Source organism: Planococcus citri, chromosome 5, assembly GCF_950023065.1.
Source record: "Planococcus citri chromosome 5, ihPlaCitr1.1, whole genome shotgun sequence".
Lineage (NCBI taxonomy): Eukaryota > Metazoa > Arthropoda > Insecta > Hemiptera > Pseudococcidae > Planococcus > Planococcus citri.
Window position 1 is genome coordinate 5826597 of NC_088681.1, and position 20039 is coordinate 5846635.

Sequence of the window (20039 nt, forward strand, 5' to 3'; positions counted from 1 at the left end):
TTGTTATTGTCACAACTTGCGCAAAAAATCATTTTTATTTTTTGTTTCAATATTATGGATTTTGATTAAAAAATTCTCGACGTAATATATTATTGTAAATTTTCTGATTTTTATGTTGGTATTACGTGGTGAAACATTTCAGAAAATCTCCATATCCCTATGCATCGAAAATTTATTTTGGAAATCGGTATAGAAAAAATGCCCATTTTCCAAAATGAAATTTTGAGGAACTTCAATTTAAAAAAAAAAAAAAATCTAGGTACTTAACGAAGTTAAACTCCGTCCCGGTACGATGATTTTTTTCAATTTTCATTCGTCAGATTCTTCTCGGGTCTCAAAGGGTTAACAACATTATTCTCAGGAAAATGACGAAATTTTTGAAATTTTTCAACTCAAAATTCAACATGGTGTAAAATTAACTTGCTTGAAAATTTTAGAGTTGCGACTACAATTTTCAATGAATGCAGCAATGTTGAACCTTCTTTTGCAACTTATCAAACTTAACAATAATATCCCAACTTGGCTTCTATAATTTTTCAAATTGAACATTTATAAAGCCAACTTTAGGGTAAGTGGTCGCATTTCAGCACTTTACCTTACCCTTTCAAGATGGTCTCTTTCTTTTCTCCAGAAAATAGAATTTGTGAATGACAGCTGTTATTAAGTAGGCAGTACCTACTCAAAAATGGAGGAAGAAATCCGGGGTACATTTACCTACACAAACTAACATTTTTTACACGAATTTTTCCGTCTCTCTTCTCACCCTTCTTTTTATCTTCTTTAAATTCAAATTCGATGAAATATTGCGAGAAGCATCGCTGAAAAATTCTCCCCCTAGATTCTCAACATAGGTAGGTACCTATTTCATAAAAATTTTAAAAAAAAATCAGCATTCCTCAAACTGCTATTTAAAACCATTTCCTTCTTTTTGCACTCTAGTAAAATACAACTTGGGTTTTGAGAACTTTCACAAGTAACGTCTTCTGGAAAAATTTCTTAAATATCTGAAGTACTGAAATACGGAAAAATTCTTTTTTTTTTTTTTTTTTGGTTGGCGGTAATTTTGTTTTTTAAAAGTATTGTTGGTTGATCGTAAAAATTCCTATAGCTAGTCGCGCCCACTTGAAATTATTCCAGGGTTTGAGGCTAGGGATGAGCTGAGTTAGACCAGCGGAACTAGAAGAGATACTGTGCAAAAAAAAATGTATGAAAAAGATAAAGTTGGAACTTTGTTAGCTTCAAATACAAATTAGGGTAGAGGTACTACCAATACCATGCAAACTCCACCCTGTTCCAGACAGACTTTTCAAACGCTGTACTCGGCCATCCCTCGCATCACCGGTCGTTCTGTTGTTTTTCTCTATTTACGTAGGTATCTGTCTTTCTCGTAGTGTTCCCTGATACATATTTCTGCTCGAGTAAAAAATTCTTTATTTAACGATTTTCGCTTAGGTAGTAAATGTACTGTAAGTAAACGTTCAAGAGGTGGTTAAAATGTGAAGTACGAATATTTGTAATTATATTTTATTCCAGCTACTCTTCTTAATTAATTTATGAGCATATAACGTCGAACAAACACTTCACTTTTGATGAAATTTTAGGTACATATTATAGGTAGACGAATTTAATTATCAAAGAAGTATCCAAATATAGTACAATGTTGCAGACGCCGCAAATGCAGTATAGAGTCATGGATAATTTGTTGAAGTGAGGGGATTAATTACTCGCCATTCGGAGATTTCCTTGCTATGGAAATTGCAGTTGAAGTATGTTTCACTCATAAGATAATACTTATATGTACTTACTTATTTCAGAACGTTTGATTATGTGCGAGAATATATTGTTGAATACTTAGATAAGTAAGTACGTACGTTAAGATTAATTTTGTAAATCAGTGACGTTCCAAAAGCTGCGAAAGTCGAGTCAAAAATAATTTATCTGAAACGTTTAATCATTTCAAGGGATGTCTACATTGAAGGATACGCTGAAGCAGATTTTGCAGATGAATTGAATTACGTAATTTCCGAAAACATACTAGGTAAGTAGGTACTAGGTAGAGGTACCTATTAAAACACGATATTCCGAAAACTGCGAACATCCAGTCATAGATGATTATCTAATCGTCGCTTTCGATACTGTAATACAGTAATCGGAATTTTCCTGAGGAATGAACGAACGAATTAATTTCATAATCCGCTTAGACAAAGCGCCTGTAAAATTAAGATGTGGCCACACATGATATCAACATCTTTGCTCTGGTGTAAATCGAAGTGACACGCTCGTATCGTATCGCCCCCCTCGCCCTTCCAACCCAACAGTAAACGAAAATGACTGAGCGTGCACCACTTATAATACAGTGATGATTTTGTCTATTGTCTTCCCTGTTTTCCCAAGTCACATATCTTCTCAAATAGGTATTCATTTTTTCCAAAAAACGCAATAGTACCCAGATTTATTTTAATGAACTCTATCTAGGTACGCTAAAACCAAATTTGTAAAATAAAAATTAATTGAAAAACGAACGTAAGGTAAGCAGACCAGTAGTTGACCCTACTGTTTTTGCTGTTGTTTTTTTAAAATTTCCCCCAATCCGCACCAGGCGGTGGGGGTATTTTATTAATAATGAAAAAACAATCTTAGACTAAGGGTGACCCTAGTAGTGGAAGTCTTCTAAGAAAGTAGCTCTCATTTTGAAACAAAAATTTGGGGTGAATGAGCAAAGCACGGTACGATCACTTTTTCGTTCTTTTATTCATAGGGGGCCATTCCATTCCAAATCGGCGGATTTTTGCACGAGGAGTCTTCGATTTTTTCCAAAATCAGATCACGTGTAGAGGTCATCAAACGATGAAGAATGACGCAAACCGGACATTTTTTTCGATTTTTTTGACGGAGCTGTGGCGCTTCAAAGTTCTCCAAAATGGCCGAAAATGGAAAATTTCAGTTGCAAATTGCTCCGGTTGTACGTGGTATAGAATTTTAAACTTTTTTTTCAAATTGTTGTTCTTTGAGATGGTAATCGACAAATGATGTCAAAATCAGTGCTGCCACTTTCAAAAACCTAAAAAAAGTCTATTTTAAAACTTATAATTTAAATACATAAAGAGTGATATTCCAAAACTCGCTTTGTCCATTTTCACAACTTTTCAGGAGAGAGGAAAAACAGTTTCCCTTTAAACGGGTAAATTGGCTTTTTAGGCGAGTTTAGCACTTTATTTGGGTGGATTTATGATGTAGGAATGTAGGTATACACTTCATCCACTAAATACTGCTGAAAAAAATCTCAATAAAAATGGATAAAGCGCGTTTTGGAAGATTATTTTTTTAAATTTTTTTAGTGAATTGGCTATTTAGGTGAGTTTAACACCTCATTTAGGTAGGTTGATGATGTAGGAATGTGAGTTACTACTTCATCTACCAAGTACTGCTGAAAAACGTACTTCGATAAAAATGGACAAAGCGAGTTTTGGAATATCACTCTTCACATATAACCACGATGTCCCCCAGTAAAAATTCTGAAAAAATTCTCAGTTTTAGTCCTTTTTATGTAGAATAACATATCCAAAAATTGGACTGGCATTTTTTTTTTCATTTTTGAGAAAAAAAATTACAAGTTTTACGGTTGTTGCAAAAGTACCATCAGAAAACTAAAAAAGTCGTAGCAGTCTGCCGCTACGTAAGAGCCAAATTTTTGTGCCAGAAACATTGAGGGCTCTTGAACTACTCGCACCCTCGCTTCGCTCCTGTGCTTTGCCTGTTTTTGGGGGGGACTTCGTCCCCCCTACACCCCCCTTGGGCTTCGCCCAACTCTCTCTTTCCACTACTTCCTTCTTATGTTCACGGGGGGGACGTTGTCCCCCCTGCACCCCCCTTGGGCATTGCCCAACTCTCTCCTTCCACTAGTTCCTTCTTCTGTTCATGGGGGGAATCCGTCCCCCCTGCACCCCCTTGGGCTTCGCCCAACTCTCTCCTTCAGCTGTTTCCTTCTTCGGTTCGCGGGGGGACGTTGTCCCCCCTACACCCCCCTCGGGCTTCGCCCAACTCTCTTTTTCCTCCTTCAAAAAATGTGGTAACAAACCGGTCCTGACCCTGATTGGCCTGATTTAGGTAAAATGGGGTTGGAAGGCTGAAACCGGCAAAAGGCACTTCGGGTACATCCTCCCAATGTACTGTGAAAATTTTAACCCTCTAGGTCAATTCAAATTAAATCGTTTCCCTTTCATTATGAATTACTTGAAATTTAAAAAATTTGTGGTTTTGTCCGCCCTTTTTTTTTTGACAAGAGAATATTACTGCAAATTTCTTAAAACATTACCATTTTCAATTATATACATTTCTCAGTCAAATTATATAAAATATTTCATTTTCATCAACAGTTAATGCTCCATGTTTACAATTATTTCTTAACTCAACTTCATTTTCAAATTCTTGATTCATTCAAATCATCAAGTACCTAATGTCTTGAATGGCGGGGATTTACTCTATCTAGATATATCATTAAATTTTGTTACTTTAATTATCATTATGTTTTTCAATAATTTTTTATTTCTAAAATATCTTATCTCCATTGACAGTATGCATCATTTTTACAATTGTTTCTTAACCGAACCACATTTTCAAAATGTACATTCATAGGTACTTCAATTATAGAGTAATGTATTGAATGGCGGGGATTTACTCTATTTATATCAATAAATTTTGATACTATTATTATTAATTTTTTTTAAAATAATTTTTCATTTCCAACCTCTATTTTCATAATTCTAATAACATTCCTTAGAGGGAGGGCGGGGGATTAGAATTCTTTCCCAAAGATTTTTTGCGGATATCAGATAATTTTTTTAATGCATTTGATAACCCAATTCTCAAACTCACATTACCTACATATTCATATTCCTATATCTTGTTTTAGGCTATAGTTTCTCAAATTCACATTACCTATACTGATTCATATTTCTAGATTTAAACTTAGTCATTGTGGTGCCCGTTTTAAGTATACGTAGTCATTGTGGTGCCCAAATCGGGCACCACAAGGTCTTTTTATATAAAACGATGCAGAATCAAGTGAAATGCACTCTAAGGTGATAAAAAAATTTTTGAGGCAGGCACCACAAGTACTAAGTTTATATATCGGGCACCACTATGACTAAAAACCCAACAAAAAAAAACTGCTCCAAAACACCTTCATCATACATATATATGTGATCCTCTATGTACGCGGGCACCACAATTACCATAAAAGACCCGGGCACCACAAGGTATTAGGTACGTGTATTCATATATTTTGTTTTATATATAGGTATTAGTATCCAGACATGTCAACTATTGAATGGGTTAATTTTACTATACAAGTGGACTGACCAACTTCTCAACTATAGTTGACAAGTCATGGGTTAATTTTACTATACAAGTCAACTATGAGTTTTCAGAAACTTCCACCAGAGGGCGCATGGCTTAGAAATCAAGGCGCGAGGACGAACGCAGAGTCTACAGTCAATTTGTAGTGAGTAGAATGTGATGTGCTGGTGGAGATGTATGCAAATACATCGATCTTGAGTGTACACGACAACAAATTTGACTTGAAATTTTTCAGTATTTTATGGGCCTATGGAAAATTTAAAAACATCAAAAATTTTTATGCTGTTCAAGCTTTCTTTTGGTGTCTCAACTTTCTTAAAATTCAAATTACTTTGACTCCATTTTCAACATTTTTCTTCAAAATTTAGCCTAAAAATCTGATTACTTTTTTCAAAACATAGATTTTTCTAATATTAGACTGAATCTGCAAATAAAATTTTAATAAGTGATTTAGAACAGAAATTATACCAATTTTAAAATTTTGTTCACTTTTCTGCATATATGCCAAGCATAGTTGACATGTCTGGTCGCTAGCAAATATATATATATGAGAGGGGTTTCACGATAATGGCCCTTGTGTTGATATTTACATTTTTTCAGAATAGAGAAAACATCGAATTGCTTTGATTTTTTCGATTTCATTTTTTTTCAATTTTAGAGGGTAGTTTTGTCTTATGCATAGGTTGAATGAGAAATTTTTGCAAAATTCGTTCATCATTGCCTGATATCTGTGATTTATAAAAGGGACCTTTGAGGCTTTGAAGCGAAAACAGGTTTGTCTATTAGGAGAAAAAAATTACTCATGGAACGAATTGATGGTCGAAAATAATTGTGCGGTGTAATTGCCCACCTATGTACGAGTATCATATCCTAGGCTGTGAAATTCTTTTCCTTTAAAATGCTGCAAAATTCTGCTACGAATTGAATCGGTCAGTATGGAAAGGGGATAAGTCCATTTTTGCATTTTTCAGGAATAACAAAAAACTGATTCATTCAAAAATCAAAAAATTTTAGTAAACATGCTTAAGGTCATTGAAAGAGGACCCCAAGACACAACTTTTAGCGCAGTTTCCAAAAAAAAAATATTCACGTGCGCCGGTGCTGTTGCTGCCTAAACAAATGGGACTTAGACCCTTTCTGCACTCAATTGACCTACATCTAAGTACATCATTTAGACTGCTATCTCGTTTAAATTGACCAAAAACCCCTTGAGGTATCAGACTTTTTGCCGAAGTTGTTAATTTTTTCATCATTTTTCAGTTCAGAGATTAACTTAAATTTCAAAAAATGGTCTTCTCAAAAATGTTAGTTATTTTTCAAGGAATTTAAAACATTTTACAAAAAAGACATAAATGCGGATCCGCCCTTTTTCTGCGCCCAAATACCACTTTCCCGGCATCCGCAGTTTTGCGGAAATCTGACATCACCGGTCGATCCGCCGTACTTTAAAACCCCCATTTCCACAAAAAATTTTTTTTCAAAAATGTGACTTGTTACCTTTCCATACTGACCGATTCAATTACAACTCCGTTCAAGTATATCTCCTGTTTAAAACTGAATACGCTGAAAAATAAATGTAAGCTTAAATAACAACTCCGTGAATACATAGGACTAGTGCCTTTTGATATTTTTAAGAAATTTTTAACATTTTTGGCAGGTCAAAAAGAGGGAGAAAGAGTGAAAATTGAGAATTTTAGAATTTTTTCGACGACATTGTCTTCATTGAGACGATTCCTAACGGTATTCAAAATTTCATCAAAATCCGTTCAGTAGTTTTGCCATAAATGTCCTTAAAAAAAATAATTATTCAGAAAATCGGAAAATTGCACAGTGAATTTCCAGCTACCAATATATTTAAACTTAAGATAACAAAATTCCCTATAGATTGATTTCGATTTTTAATTAAATGCCTAGCAAGGGGGTAAATTCAGCAAATGTTATAGAGATATTTTGATTACAAATAAATCAACACTGATTTCATACAAAATGTATTCTTTAGACAAGGCTACAGGGAAAACTATAAGGTGTAGAAAGCTGAAATTTTAAATATAGGCACTTTGAACATAGGACTAGTGTCTTTTGTTATTTTCAGGAAATTTTAAACATTTTTAGGGGGTCAAAAAGGGAAAGGAAGAGTGAAAATTGAGAATTTTAGAATTTTCTCGACGTTACTGTCTTCATTGAGACGATTCATAACAGTATTCAAAATTTCATCAAAATCCGTTCAGTAGTTTTGCCATAAAATCGCTTACTAAAAATTCTACAATAAATTTAGAGTAAATGCAAAATGTGATTTCGTATCTTAAAAACTATTCAACATACAATATTGGTTTTGGTGTACCTAGATAGAGCTCGTGAAAATAAGCCTAGGTACAATTTCAATTTTCATTAAAACCATACCATTTACGAGATACATAATTTTTTAAATAAATTTCTAAATGATTACAGAATATATAAGCATGCACGCTCGGCCGTATATCGGACAATCTCGGCCTTTTCCGCGGATTTCCATGGAAATCTCGGAACGGGAGGGCGGGGGGGGGGCGGCACTACCGTGCCGCTCAGATATTTGCTTGCGACCAGACATGTCAACTATGCTTGGCATATACTGAAAAGTGAACAAAATTTTAAAATTGGTATAATTTCTGTTCTAAATCACTTATTAAAATTTTATTTACAGATTCAATCTAATATTTAAAAAATCTATGTGTTGAAAAAAGTAATCAGATTTTTAGGCTAAATTTTGAAGAAAATTTTTGAAAATGGAGTCAAAGTAATTTGAATTTTGAGAAAGTTAAGACACCACAAGAAAGCTTAAACAAAATAAAAATTTTTGATGTTTCTAATTTTTCAATTGGCCAATAAAATACAGAAATATTTCGAGTCAAATTTGTTGTCGTGTACACTCAGGATCGATGTATTTGCATACATCTCCACCAGCACATCACATTCCACTCACTACAAATCAATTGTAGACCCTGCGTTCGTCCTCGCGCCTTGATTTCTAAGCCATGCGACCTCTGGTGGAAGTTTCTGAAAACTCATAGTTGACTTGTATAGTAAAATTAACCCATGACTTGTCAACTATAGTTGACAAGTTGGTCAGTCCACTTGTATAGTAAAATTAACCCATTCTACAGTTGACAAGTCTGGATACTAATACCTATATATATACTGTCTTAGAGTACATTGCGAGATCCGACATATACACAGGCATTACGAGATCCACCCCAAAAAATTTCGAAAAATGCTACAAACTCAAATAATAACCCTACAACTTCGTTCGAACGCACGTTCCAGTGTGTAATCAGTGCCTTTCTATGCATTGCCGCCATCAATTTCGCGATCCGCATAAACCGAGATCCACTAACGGCCCGAACGTGATTTGGGGTTGGATCTCGCAAGATGCGTCGTTTATCTATTTTCAAAAATTGTATATAAGTATATAAATAGTAGGTAAAACGAGATCCGGCTGAAAATGGGTGTACAGGGTCCCCCGGATCTCGCGAGTACCGTGGCATATGAAAGAACTTGCGAGATCCGGCAAAAGGATCTCAGGATCTCGCAATGCCCGATTTTATATAAAACGGATCTCGTAATGTATGGTTTTTACATGTATCTACATAAATAAATAAATATATAAAATCTGACACACGGGAATCGTCTAGTTTGAGCCCAAAATGTCGAGAACTATCAAAATTTTTGACACCCGACCTTTTTATCCAAAGTTGGGCCTACCGCAATAGCCATCATTTTTTACAAAAATTTGGCTAAAAAACACATTTGACCCTAGAAAAAGGTCAAATAGGGTTGGAGGTTGAAACCTACAAAAGGCACCTCGGGTACATCCTCCCAATGTACTGTGAAAATTTGGACCCTCTAGGTCAATTTGGAAGGGCTGTAGGCTTGGCTAAATGTTGAAATTTTGGAAAAACACGTAAAATGTATGAAAAAATCCACTTTTTTGATCCTTGAGAGGGGTCAAACAGGGTTGGAAGGTTGAAACCTGCAAGAGGCACCTCCGGTACATCCTCCCAACGTACTGTGAAAATTTGGACCCTCCAGGTCAATTTAGAGGGCTGTTGGCTTGGCTAAATGTCCAAATTTTCAAAAAACATTGTGTAATGGATGAAAAAATCCACTTTTTTGATCCTGGAGAGGGGTCAAATGGCGTTGGAAGGTTGAAACCTGCAAAAGGCACTTCCGGTACATCCTTCCAATGTACTGTGAAAATTTGAACCCTCTAGGTCACTTTGGAGGGGCTGTAGGTTTGGCTAAATGTCAAAAAACATGCAAAAATCCACTTTCTTGACCCTGGAGAGGGGTCAAATGGGGTTGGAAGGTTGAATCCTGCAAAAAGCACTCACGGGCACCCTCTCATGCTATGCTGAAAATTTGGACCCACGAGTTCAGTTTAATGGGTGAGGGGGTCGAAAATAGGGGTAAAATGTGGTTTGTCTCACCTAAAATGGGGTGGGGATGACCTAGGAAGCTGAAATTTGGATATGTTGATCACAATGAAGGTACTGAGCAATGGTGTGAATTTGGACCCTTTTCGTTAATTTGGGGCGATATTATGCCCCTCCAAAAAAATGACCTTTCTGTAAAAATGGGGTTGAAAGGTTTAAACCTGCAAAAGGCACCTTGGGTACATCCTCTCAATGTACTGTGAAAATTTGGACACTCTAGGTCAATTTGGATATGCTGTAGGCTTGGCTAAACATTGTAATTTTCAAAAAAGATGTAAAATGGACGAAAAAATATACTTTTTTGACCCTGGAGAGGGGTCAAATGGGGTTGGAAGATTGAAACCTGCAAAAGGCACTTGTGGTACATCCTCCCAATGTACTGTGAAAATTTGGACCCTCTAGGTCAATTTGGAGGGGCTGTAGGTTTGGCTAAATGTTGAAAAACACGCAAAAATCCACTTTTTTGACCCTGGAGCAGGGTCAAATGGAATTGGAAGGTTGAATCCTGCAAAAAGCACTCAAGGGACACCCTCTCATTGTATGCTGAAACTTTGGACCCCCTAGGTCAATTTCAGGGGCAAGGGGGTCAAAAATAGGGGTCAAATGTGGTTTTTCTCACCTTACATGGGGTGGGGATGACCTAGGAAGCTGAAATTTGGATATGTTGTTTACAATGGCGATACTCACCAATGGTATGAATTTGGGCCCTTTTCATCAATTTGGGGCCAAATTATGCTTCTCCAAAAAAATGACCTTTCTGTAATTTTCAACTTTGACCCTCCAAACTGCAGGGGTCAATTCTAGCTCCCAAGAGAACCCCATTCCCCAAGTTTGACTTCATTTGATCAATTAGAACAGGCTCCAGGTCATGAAACGTGAAAATCACCGTCGGGCTGAAAAGTGCTGAAACTTATATATATGAATACACGTACCTAGTACCTTGTGGTGCCCGGGTCTTTTATGGTAATTGTGGTGCCCGCGTACATAGAGGATCACATATATATGTATGATAAAGGTGTTTTGAAGCAGTTTATTTTTTTTGAGTTTTTTAGTCGTAGTGGTGCCCGTTATATAAACTTGGTACTTGTGGTGCCTGCCTCAAAAATTTTTTTTTCACCTTAGAGTGCATTTCATCAAATTCTACATCGTTTTATATAAAAAGACCTTGTGGTGCCCGATTTGGGCGCCACAAGCCCAAAACCGGGCACCACAATGACTACGTATACTTAAAACGGGCACCACAATGACTAAGTTTAAATCTAGATATATAAATATATATATAAAAACTGACACACTGGAAATCGTCTAGTTTGAGGTCAAAACATCGAGAACTATCAAAATTTTTCACCCCCGACTTTTTTATCCAAAGTTGGGCCTACCGCAATAGCCATCATTTTTTACAAAAATTTGGCTAAAAATGAAAATTTTTGCATTTTTGAAATATATTAAAAATGTGGAGACGAATATGTGAAATGTAATGGTAAATCCTACACTTACTCGTTGTTAGTCCTCAGACTACTTATACCATCTGGCTCTGAGGCCTACTAACGACTAAGTCTCACGGTATCAAATACCTAACTCCGTTCTACCATATACCAAATACTCTCATAAATATAACAACGCAATAAATGACCAAAGTGATTTACTCTGAATATTTATTCAAGCACATGAACAAGGTTTATAGTACATGTTGCTACAATGTACAATTGCTACCATTCATATAACAACGAAAGATTCTGCTTAAAGGCATGAACGTTCTCCAAGCTAGCGTAAAAGCTCTATCTTGCTCGTTAGAAGAAGATTGGAAAACTGCGAAGCAACTCTGTAACTTACTCTCGGCCGTCAGCTTCCCTGAACCAGTCCACCAGATGGCGTTGCACCTGGTTCAGTGCAGCCTCCGACCTGGGCATCAAATTACCACTGTAGAGTGGTAACATGGAGTCCCAAGTACCCTCTACATAATGCCCCGGCTGGGTATAGCTCGGGGGCCCGACTGGATACGCAGCCTAAAAGAGGCCTACTCAGCGTCTCGTAGAGTACTTGGGCTCCTCCTGCCCCGCTTCGTATGCCAGAAGTGGCCTGCTCGTTATATGGCCCTACATCCCTATCTGGCTACTCTTGCAGAATCTTTGTACAATTTCGCGATCTTAAGATTAACATATCTAAACATTTGTATTAATAATAATATTACAATCGAATTTTATCACTATGCTAATCTTATACATCATACCATTGTCTGGACCGGAACTTGGCTGGAACTCTGGAACTTCTTCTTGACTCGAACCCTGTGAAACCACTCAGGTGAGCTACTCGAATAATTCAACTCTTTTCTTTCTCTCTGTTCCAGGTTTTTCGCTGGAGTTCAACTCGTTACTTGACTGCTTCCAGACTCAGGTAACTACTCTTTCACCTACTCATAGTCTACCTCCGAATATTAACACTCTGTTTTTTCCCAGGTGCTGAACCTTCAACACGTCTAGACCAGTTCACGCACGCTAACTCCAGCTACTCGTATTGTTCATGCAGTCTACTCGTTGCTACCTGTCACGGGACGTAATATTTTTTACTTCTATTTTACCATTTTTCGAAAAAAAACTTTGTACTTTGTTTTTTCTCTTTTTTCTTTTCACAGGTATTTCGTTGGTAGAGCTGCTCTTTGGTTCCATTCCCGTTCAAACACATTGGTTCGCGAAATGAAAAACTTCAATACTCATTGCGTAAGTTTTATTTTATATCACATTTTTCACCTCGTATTTTGGCTACTCTTATGATGCTCAACAAAAAACACAAACAAAAAACAATCCAAATTTACATCTTTCTCTTTGTTACATGCTCGTTTGCCTAATTCAAAAATAACAAAACATCTCAACACAAAAATTCACGCATGTGGAGAGAAAAAAAAAACAACAAACAAATTCACTAAACATTCAATTTGGCACCACTTTCTCTTTATTAGTGCACCAAAACATTCAAAAAATGCAAAAAGTAAAATAAAATAACAAGAACAATCCCAACTACTCGTAAAAAACAATATGGGAAGAACCAATTCTTCTCTTTTGGCTTCTCTTTTGGCAAACGAAAACAAAAAAAAACAATTACATCCTCAAAAAAAAATTATAAAAATAACAAAATTTACAGTCTTCTCCTCTTTTTGACTCAACTAGGAACTATTACAGACGAATTCTAACCCATTTCCGGTCGCTACTCTTTACCGACGGTGATTTTCCGGATTCTGGTTATTTTGGCGCTGAGCCATCTCAGCATCTCGTCGTCTAATTTCTCTTCTTTCGGCTAGCCGTCCTCTACCCAGACCAACACCAATCGCCGGTACCGCTGCTGGCTGCGGCATTCGATTCTCTGGCTGCTGCTCGGGGTTCTGACGCTGCTGCTCGGGGACATTTTGTCGAATTGGCTGTTGCGCGATGGCCTGAATTCGTTCATCGCGAGCTACTCGCTGCTCTTGGGCCGCTGGTCTATCCTGCGCTGCTTGCTGCCACCTTCGATCTTCCCGAGCTACTCGTGGCCTCGGTGCCGGTTCAAATTCTCGGACGTTCATGTTCGGCTCCGGCAGCGGTCTCCGATTCGGGTTTCGATACTCTTGCGCCTGCACTCTGTCTATGAGATCTCTCTCATGGACTTCATGCGCCAATCTCTCCATTACCGTGTTTCTGTCCACGTGTCCGCGCGCTTCTCGGTCGTGTCGTCGTAATTCGTGACTTCTATCAATTTGATCTCGACGCTGCTCATCCGTAGGTCGCGGTGGATCGCGCTCCCTTGCCAAGTGGCCGTAAGCGTGCCTTCTCTCTATACTGGCATATTCGAAAACTCGCACGAGCGCCTCGCTTACTTGGTGCTCATTTAGATATGGAGTCGGTCCACGGAATACTGTCGGAGGGACTCGATTTACCACCTCTTCGAGACCTTCTAGGTAAACGTACCTGCCTGGGAAATAATCACCAGGGCTTTCTCGTAGAAATTGTCTCAACTCGTTCCTCCTCACCGGACACTGCGGCCACGTTACCGGCGGTACCATCAAGATGTGGCGAGTTCCATGTCTAAACATAGTCTGCCACAGTTCTCTGATGCGTATCTTGATCTCTTCAAGCTCCTCTTTTTCTGTCTCGTACTGACCAATGGACATAATCACCCTTTGAGGCGACCGCAGTACGAATCTCCGAAGATTCTTCCTTATCGTCGTAATCGGTATTCGAGAGCCAGACATGGGGTGGATCTTCCATGCCTCTTTCTCCTCTCGGTTTTGAAAAATTATCTCGCTAACTAGCGCGTGCGCTAAACTGTCTCCAATTACTATAAACGAGTTTATACCATAGAAAGCTACTCCTTCCCGCCAGTATCGTCCGATCAGGCCCGCTGCTCCGTCTCGTTCGTAAAATGAATCATCCCGCGCCGTCAAGTTATCATCTAAGATGATCCCTCTGCTCTGCATGGCCAATTGCAGCGTATCGCGAGTGACCGGGAACCATACGTTACGATAATATCGCTGCCCGTCCGGTTCCACCTGGAAGCTAGCCAAAATCCACACTGGGGCGGGATGTGGTGGTCGCTGCTCGACCGGTACGAAGCACTCTTCTACCGGCAGTGGCTCCAAGTAGCCCGCCTGCGCATTCGCCTCTTGTTGATCAAGCTCGCGCAGCATCTCTTCAATATTGTGGCGATATTGCGCCTCTCGCTCAATCAGTACTAGTCGCGCTCGTTCCTGCGCGTTTACCTGGGCAACACCCGGTAGCTGTTCTCGTAACACCGGGCTCGGCGGTGGCGGTGGCTGACACGGGGCCGGGTCGCTTGGCGGTGGCGGTGGCGTGCTCGCCGCGAGCTCCTCCACCTCTTTCGAACTCGCTGCCAGCTCGAGCACCTCTTGGCTCGACTGAGTAATTTCTCCCTCTTCTACCGACTTTGATTCGCTGCGCGTCTTACTCCTCGTTTGGACTCCTTCAGCTGCTCGTTCGGGGGTTATTTCTTTTTCTACAGAGGGCTCCTCTTTCGTCGAAGGTTTCCCTTTCGTCGTTCTCTTTCGTGCCGGGGCCTTCTTCTTCGCAGCCGGTTTCTTCTTCGGCGGCGTCGGCTTTTTCTTTTTTGATACTGATTTCTTCTTCGCCGGAGCTTCTCTTTTTGCTGCGGCTTTGCGCCGAGGTCTTTTCGGGGGTGACGAGCTCGAAGAACTGGAGTCTGAGCTACTCGACGAGCTGCTCCTTGATCTGCCTCGTTTGATCGACTCGACGCCGGAAACGCCCGACTTCGACGCACTCGAACGGACAGATTTCTTTGACGACGAACCTTCCGTAGTCGTATCCTTTCGGCTCGAACGAGACTCACTTTTTCTTGTGCTGCTGTCGGCGTCTGACGCTGGCGTACATGTCACGACGTCCACTGGTCGCTTCTCTGTCTTCGGTGTCGACTCTTGCTTCTTTACTTTCGCTTCAAGCAAAGTTTTCCGAATCAGGTTTTCTGTCTCCTCGGAGTTCGGTTTTGCGTCATTTTCAGCATCTCCTCGCATGTCTAACAGCCTTTGAATTTCGCCACGTAAATCGTCTCTACTTGCTCTTTCTAAACACAGTTTTAAAGACGCAATTAGTACCCCATCAGGAATGTCACTATTACGAGATATTTTGGACGCAGAGCTCTCAGCCGACGTACTCTCACTCGTTCTCTTTCGTGTAACACGTCTCGACACTCTTTCGTCAGCTCGAGGGCTTACTTCGCTATTCTTACCCGAATTCGGAGTACTCAAGTCTTCGACGCTTTCGTAGTTTAACGAGGCTCCTCTGTTAACTTTCGAGATAACCTCGGGTGACAGGACCGGAATAACAACACTTGGCGTCGGTGGCTTCTCGTTTTCTATAGGCTGCTCTACCGCCTCTATTTTTATTGCTTCGGGCTGCTCGTCGATTGCAGGCTCCTCGGTCGTAGATGGCCTCGCTTCCGCTTGTCTTTGCGACCGCCTTACGGTGATCCGTGCTCGTTCGGTCTCGTTGTTCAACAGCTCGAAGATGTCTTCGTAAGAAATTGACAGCTCCTCTAAACGGCTGTTCAAACCGATCATCTGCATAGCTACCGGCAGCTCAACACCTATTTAGCAAAACACACAAGAGAAGACACAACTCGTTTACTACTCGTTGCATTTCTTGAGATCAAAGCTATATTTGCCGACGCTTACCTCCTAACACCGGCACAACGTCCAAACCATCGAGTATCTCAGTCAAGGTAATCTCACGCTCCTCTGCTTGGCGATCTAGGTCCAACAGCATCATGACGCGGTGATCTTCAATATGATTGAAGCTGCGCGCTCGACTTATTGCGCTTAATGCCTGTTCGAAACTCGTGTCGTTTTCGCGTAACGCTTCTTCGAACTGTTGGTAACGCCTATCTCGAATTGCTCTGTTTTCTAAATGACATAAAATACACAACACCTAAGTTTACTCTTTCGAAACACTACAATGCCCATCTGACCGCAACTTACCAGCATCGAATCGCACGTCAAAGTCTCGTTTTTCTTTCTCGATCGCGTAGGCGTCTTCCACCAGCTCCTCTGGCGTCGGTTCTTCCTTGCCTTCATGCGCTAGTAGGAGGACCCGATTCCGATCAGCAAGTGCAGTAGCGGTAGCCTGCAGCTCGTCTAATTCTTTACGCAGACGCACCGCTTCGTCGATTGCGATTTTCAGCTCGCGTTCTCGTAGCTCCAACTCAGTTCTCGGCGTATTTCTCATGAGCGACTCGTTTTGCTCGATCAGCGTTTGTACCTGTCGTTCCGCATCCCGCAATCTTTCCCGCAGCGACTCGTTATCTTCGTTGGCCCGTCTCGAAATCTCCGTCGTGCCACCTCGTAATTTTACCCATGTGGCCGGATCGACTTTACCGGATTTTTTACACCGGACCACCGGACAATCACCCGGCACCTCGACATTATGCTTTTTCATGCATTTTTTGTGCAACTGATGTCCGCATGGCAAGGCGAGGGCTCTGGAATTCGATTTTTTGCTTCTCGAGCCTTCCCCAATGGCCTGTCCGCATAGCTGGCAGCGGAAAACGCGGTAATGCGTTGCGTCATCTTCCTCTTCGCTAAATTTAAATAACAATAACACCGTACTTTGTTAATTATCGATGCTACTCGGGAATAATCTACTTTTTACTCTATTTTACAGGTATCGAAGATCTTTACCTTTCGGATGTGCTGCTGTTACTATCATCCCAAACAAACGCTCGTCTCGGTACGTCTTCTCTTTCGTTCGCGTCGTTCATCGTATCGTCAATAACTGTGAGAAAATCAACGAAAAAACCGGTAAGTTCAAATGCACTTTCGTGTTGCTACACTTAATCTACTCTATTTATCTTAATTACCTATGTCTAATTAGAAGATCACTTCTAGCTACTTGAATTTGCCAGTCACGATCCAATACGTCTTACTACTGTAAAACAACCGACAGGTAATTAATTTTCGAAACAATCTTGGTTTACTCGTAGGTACGTGCAAGCTACTCATAGGTGTTTCTAAATTCAGCTTACCTAATTTCAGCGTCGATATAATTCTCGTCAAACGAATATTTAACACACGAACGTCCAACTAATCAGCTGAAACAGGTAACAAACATCTCAATATGCTACTCGTAGTTCATTTTTTAATTACACGTACTTCCAATTAGCACTACGTTTAAATTTATGATAGTTTACTCTGTGCATTTCGCTTACCTTTTGTAATGAAACAAAATTTCGTCGGAAGATTTCATGCCACGACTTGACTACTATCGTTCTTCCAACTCGTTGAAATATGAGAAAAAACCACGTCGCTTCTCGTGTAGCCGGTATCTTCTTCGGCTGTGTGCAAAAAATACCACACTAAATTAATAATCTTTCACTAATCAAGCATGACGTATCGTGTAACACAATGAAATTAATTGCACACGAGGATAAACAAATTCAACTTACCCAGTCGAAATACACGAGGAGCTACTCTTTTACTGGAATTTTTCTTCTAATCAACACGTTTCGAATTTTTATTCACTTTTCTAACGGAAAAATACAACACGAGCGAATTAAAAACCATATTCAATAGACTTACGCCATTTTGATTTTAGGTTTCTTTGTTAGACCTTACCGAAACAAACATGCAGCAAACTGTTCACTTCTCAAATAAATTACCCGATTTTTTACTTTTTTACGCCAAATTATACGATTTCGCACATACACACGCGTACGTGAGCTTTTACGATCACCAATTAGCGCAAAATTTACCACAAAAGCATCAATATGCCGAACTCTACGAATACGCACTTCACTACCAACTTTCAACAAATATTCACGTTATTACATAACACGCATCAATAATACATCAAAACTGCAACGTCCTTGGCATTACTTTCCTCGTTCGTTGGTTCGTTTCAACCGATCTAGATTTATCAGCTGATGCGTGCGACTCTTTACCACCCCCCGCCTACTCGCTAACGTACAGACTACTCTCTGCTTCGTAACTACAGGTTGCGGGGAGCCGCTCGTTTTCGTTCTCGTTGCGTTCGTTCCATTCTACCCCCCGCCTACTCGCTAGTACTACTTCTCTTCATACAGCTCGTATGCTACTCGGATAGAACTTGCTTTTACTTTCGATGGCTTGCTCTTTTTGGTTTTTTAAAACTAGGTTAAAATATTGCTACGAGTAATTTGAATAAAATAAGATTTAAAACTAATAAAAAAAAATTATTTACAGATTAACATTCAGGCACCAACCAGTACCTCGAATTCCAGCTACTCTTTTTCTCTTTTTATTTCAGGACGTCCTCGTAATTCATGTACAACTCTACGAACATCACACGGTGATGAGATTCTAATTTTTCCAGAGCTATAAAATTTACTGTTTTCTTTTTTCTTCTTTTCGTGCTTGTAGGTGGTACATAATCCGGATCGTCTGACCCAGGTGCTTTTTCACCTGGCTTCAACTTTTTCGTTCTTTTTCTATCTCTATCTTTCTTTTCCGCGTTCGCAAGTATCTCTCCAGCCTTTGTTGTCAACCCAACGGCTTTTTTAATGCACGTAGCAATCTTCTCGTTTTCTTTATCATCTAACTTGCGTCTCGCATGCTTTTTGAGTTTCTGGAATTCTTGCAGTTTCTTTCCTCTCTTTTCCTCAGCTTGTTCTAGCTCTTTCTTTCGCAATTCTCTAGCCAATAGCCTAGCTGCTCTTTCTGCTGCTTGATCATGTATTTTAGAGTCAATGACCTCTTCTTCGACCTCCTCGTCAATTTCTGGCCTTTCTATCTCTTTCGGCGTTACTTTCTCTTTAATTTTTTCAATTAAGGGCCTTGAGTCTGTCTTTGACTTTAATTTCGGATCATTTTTGAGCTTCTCTTGTTGTTCTAAATTCAAATAAATTGTCATTTGCCTAGCATTGACAATTTGCTCATCAGACTCGTTAGCTATGCTTCTTACTCTGTATGCATTATCTCCGACATGCTTCATGACCATGTAAGGCCCAAAACGCTTAGGAAACAATTTTTTCGAGACTCCTTTATCATATGAGCTCTGTCTGTGTTCAGTAAGCATAACTAATTCCCCCTCTTCGTAACAGATAGGGTCTCCCTTAATTTTATAAAACGCTACTTCATCTCTTGATCTTTGTAGCTTTCTCTTTTCTCGAATAAATGAAATTAACGCCTGCTGCTCGGTCATCTCATCAACTCGCAGGTCTACCAACTCTTGTGTATACACCGCCTTACGCGTGAGCTTGTCAGCGGCATGGTTGTTGCGATCAAAGCTTCTCGCAGGTGTATGCTTTAACTCAAATTTCTCAAATTTTTCTTTCAATTCTAAAATTTCTTGAAAAATTTCTCGGTGCACAACTGGTTTTTTACTAGCATTCTTCCAGTTATTGATCTTCCATTTCTCTACATTATAATTTATTGCTGTCGTTAAATAGCATGAATCCGAAAATATTTTTCCTCTTTTTGCACCTAGTTTGAGCATCACTTTCATAGCTTTGCACAGAGCTATCGCCTCGGCCAAATTATTGGTATTCCGGTACCTAGGGTGGTCTACTCTTTCGGATATATTAAATTCTCCAGTAGGAGTCCAAGCCACCCCTATACCTGCTATGGCATCACTGGAACCGTTGTTTGAGCAAGCTCCATCAACGGCTGCCCAGTAATAACCATCTTCGTCACGTATCAGGTTTGAGAGCTCCATAGGCTTTTCCATGAGCGTCTCGGTA

General features: G+C 39.6%; 2 protein-coding genes across 2 annotated transcripts; both read right to left on the reverse strand.

Annotated features, from left to right (window-relative positions):
• Positions 1–12758: 12758 nt before the first annotated feature.
• Positions 12759–15980, reverse strand: LOC135846378 (uncharacterized). The gene is made up of 2 exons (XM_065365443.1): positions 15558–15980; positions 12759–15392 (listed from the first exon to the last, which is right to left on the reverse strand). Exons 1-2 carry the CDS (start codon positions 15892–15894, stop codon positions 13036–13038), a joined length of 2694 nt encoding a protein of 897 aa, XP_065221515.1. The 5' UTR covers positions 15895–15980; the 3' UTR covers positions 12759–13035.
• Positions 15981–15982: 2 nt separating this feature from the next.
• LOC135846984 (tropomyosin-like) lies at positions 15983–17526 on the reverse strand. The gene is made up of 4 exons (XM_065366362.1): positions 17184–17526; positions 17005–17098; positions 16306–16904; positions 15983–16230 (listed from the first exon to the last, which is right to left on the reverse strand). The coding sequence occupies exons 2-4, from the start codon at positions 17082–17084 to the stop codon at positions 15983–15985; spliced, it is 927 nt and encodes a 308-aa protein (XP_065222434.1). The 5' UTR covers positions 17085–17098; positions 17184–17526.
• Between the last annotated feature and the right edge of the window lie 2513 nt (positions 17527–20039).

Bases quoted from the DNA above. Each gene is read 5' to 3' on its own strand.
- LOC135846378 (XM_065365443.1), bottom strand. From the start codon at position 15,894: ATGCAGATGATCGGTTTGAACAGCCGTTTAGAGGAGCTGTCAATTTCT. The intron at 15,393-15,557 runs GTAAGAATAGCG...AACTGTGTTTAG, and splicing joins CTTGAGTACTCCGAATTCGG to AAAGAGCAAGTAGAGACGAT.
- LOC135846984 (XM_065366362.1), bottom strand. From the start codon at position 17,084: ATGAACGACGCGAACGAAAGAGAAGACGTACCGAGACGAGCGTTTGTT. The intron at 16,905-17,004 runs GTAAAGATCTTC...ATTTAAATTTAG, and splicing joins AACAGCAGCACATCCGAAAG to CGAAGAGGAAGATGACGCAA. The intron at 16,231-16,305 runs GTAAGTTGCGGT...TATGTCATTTAG, and splicing joins TGACGTGCGATTCGATGCTG to AAAACAGAGCAATTCGAGAT.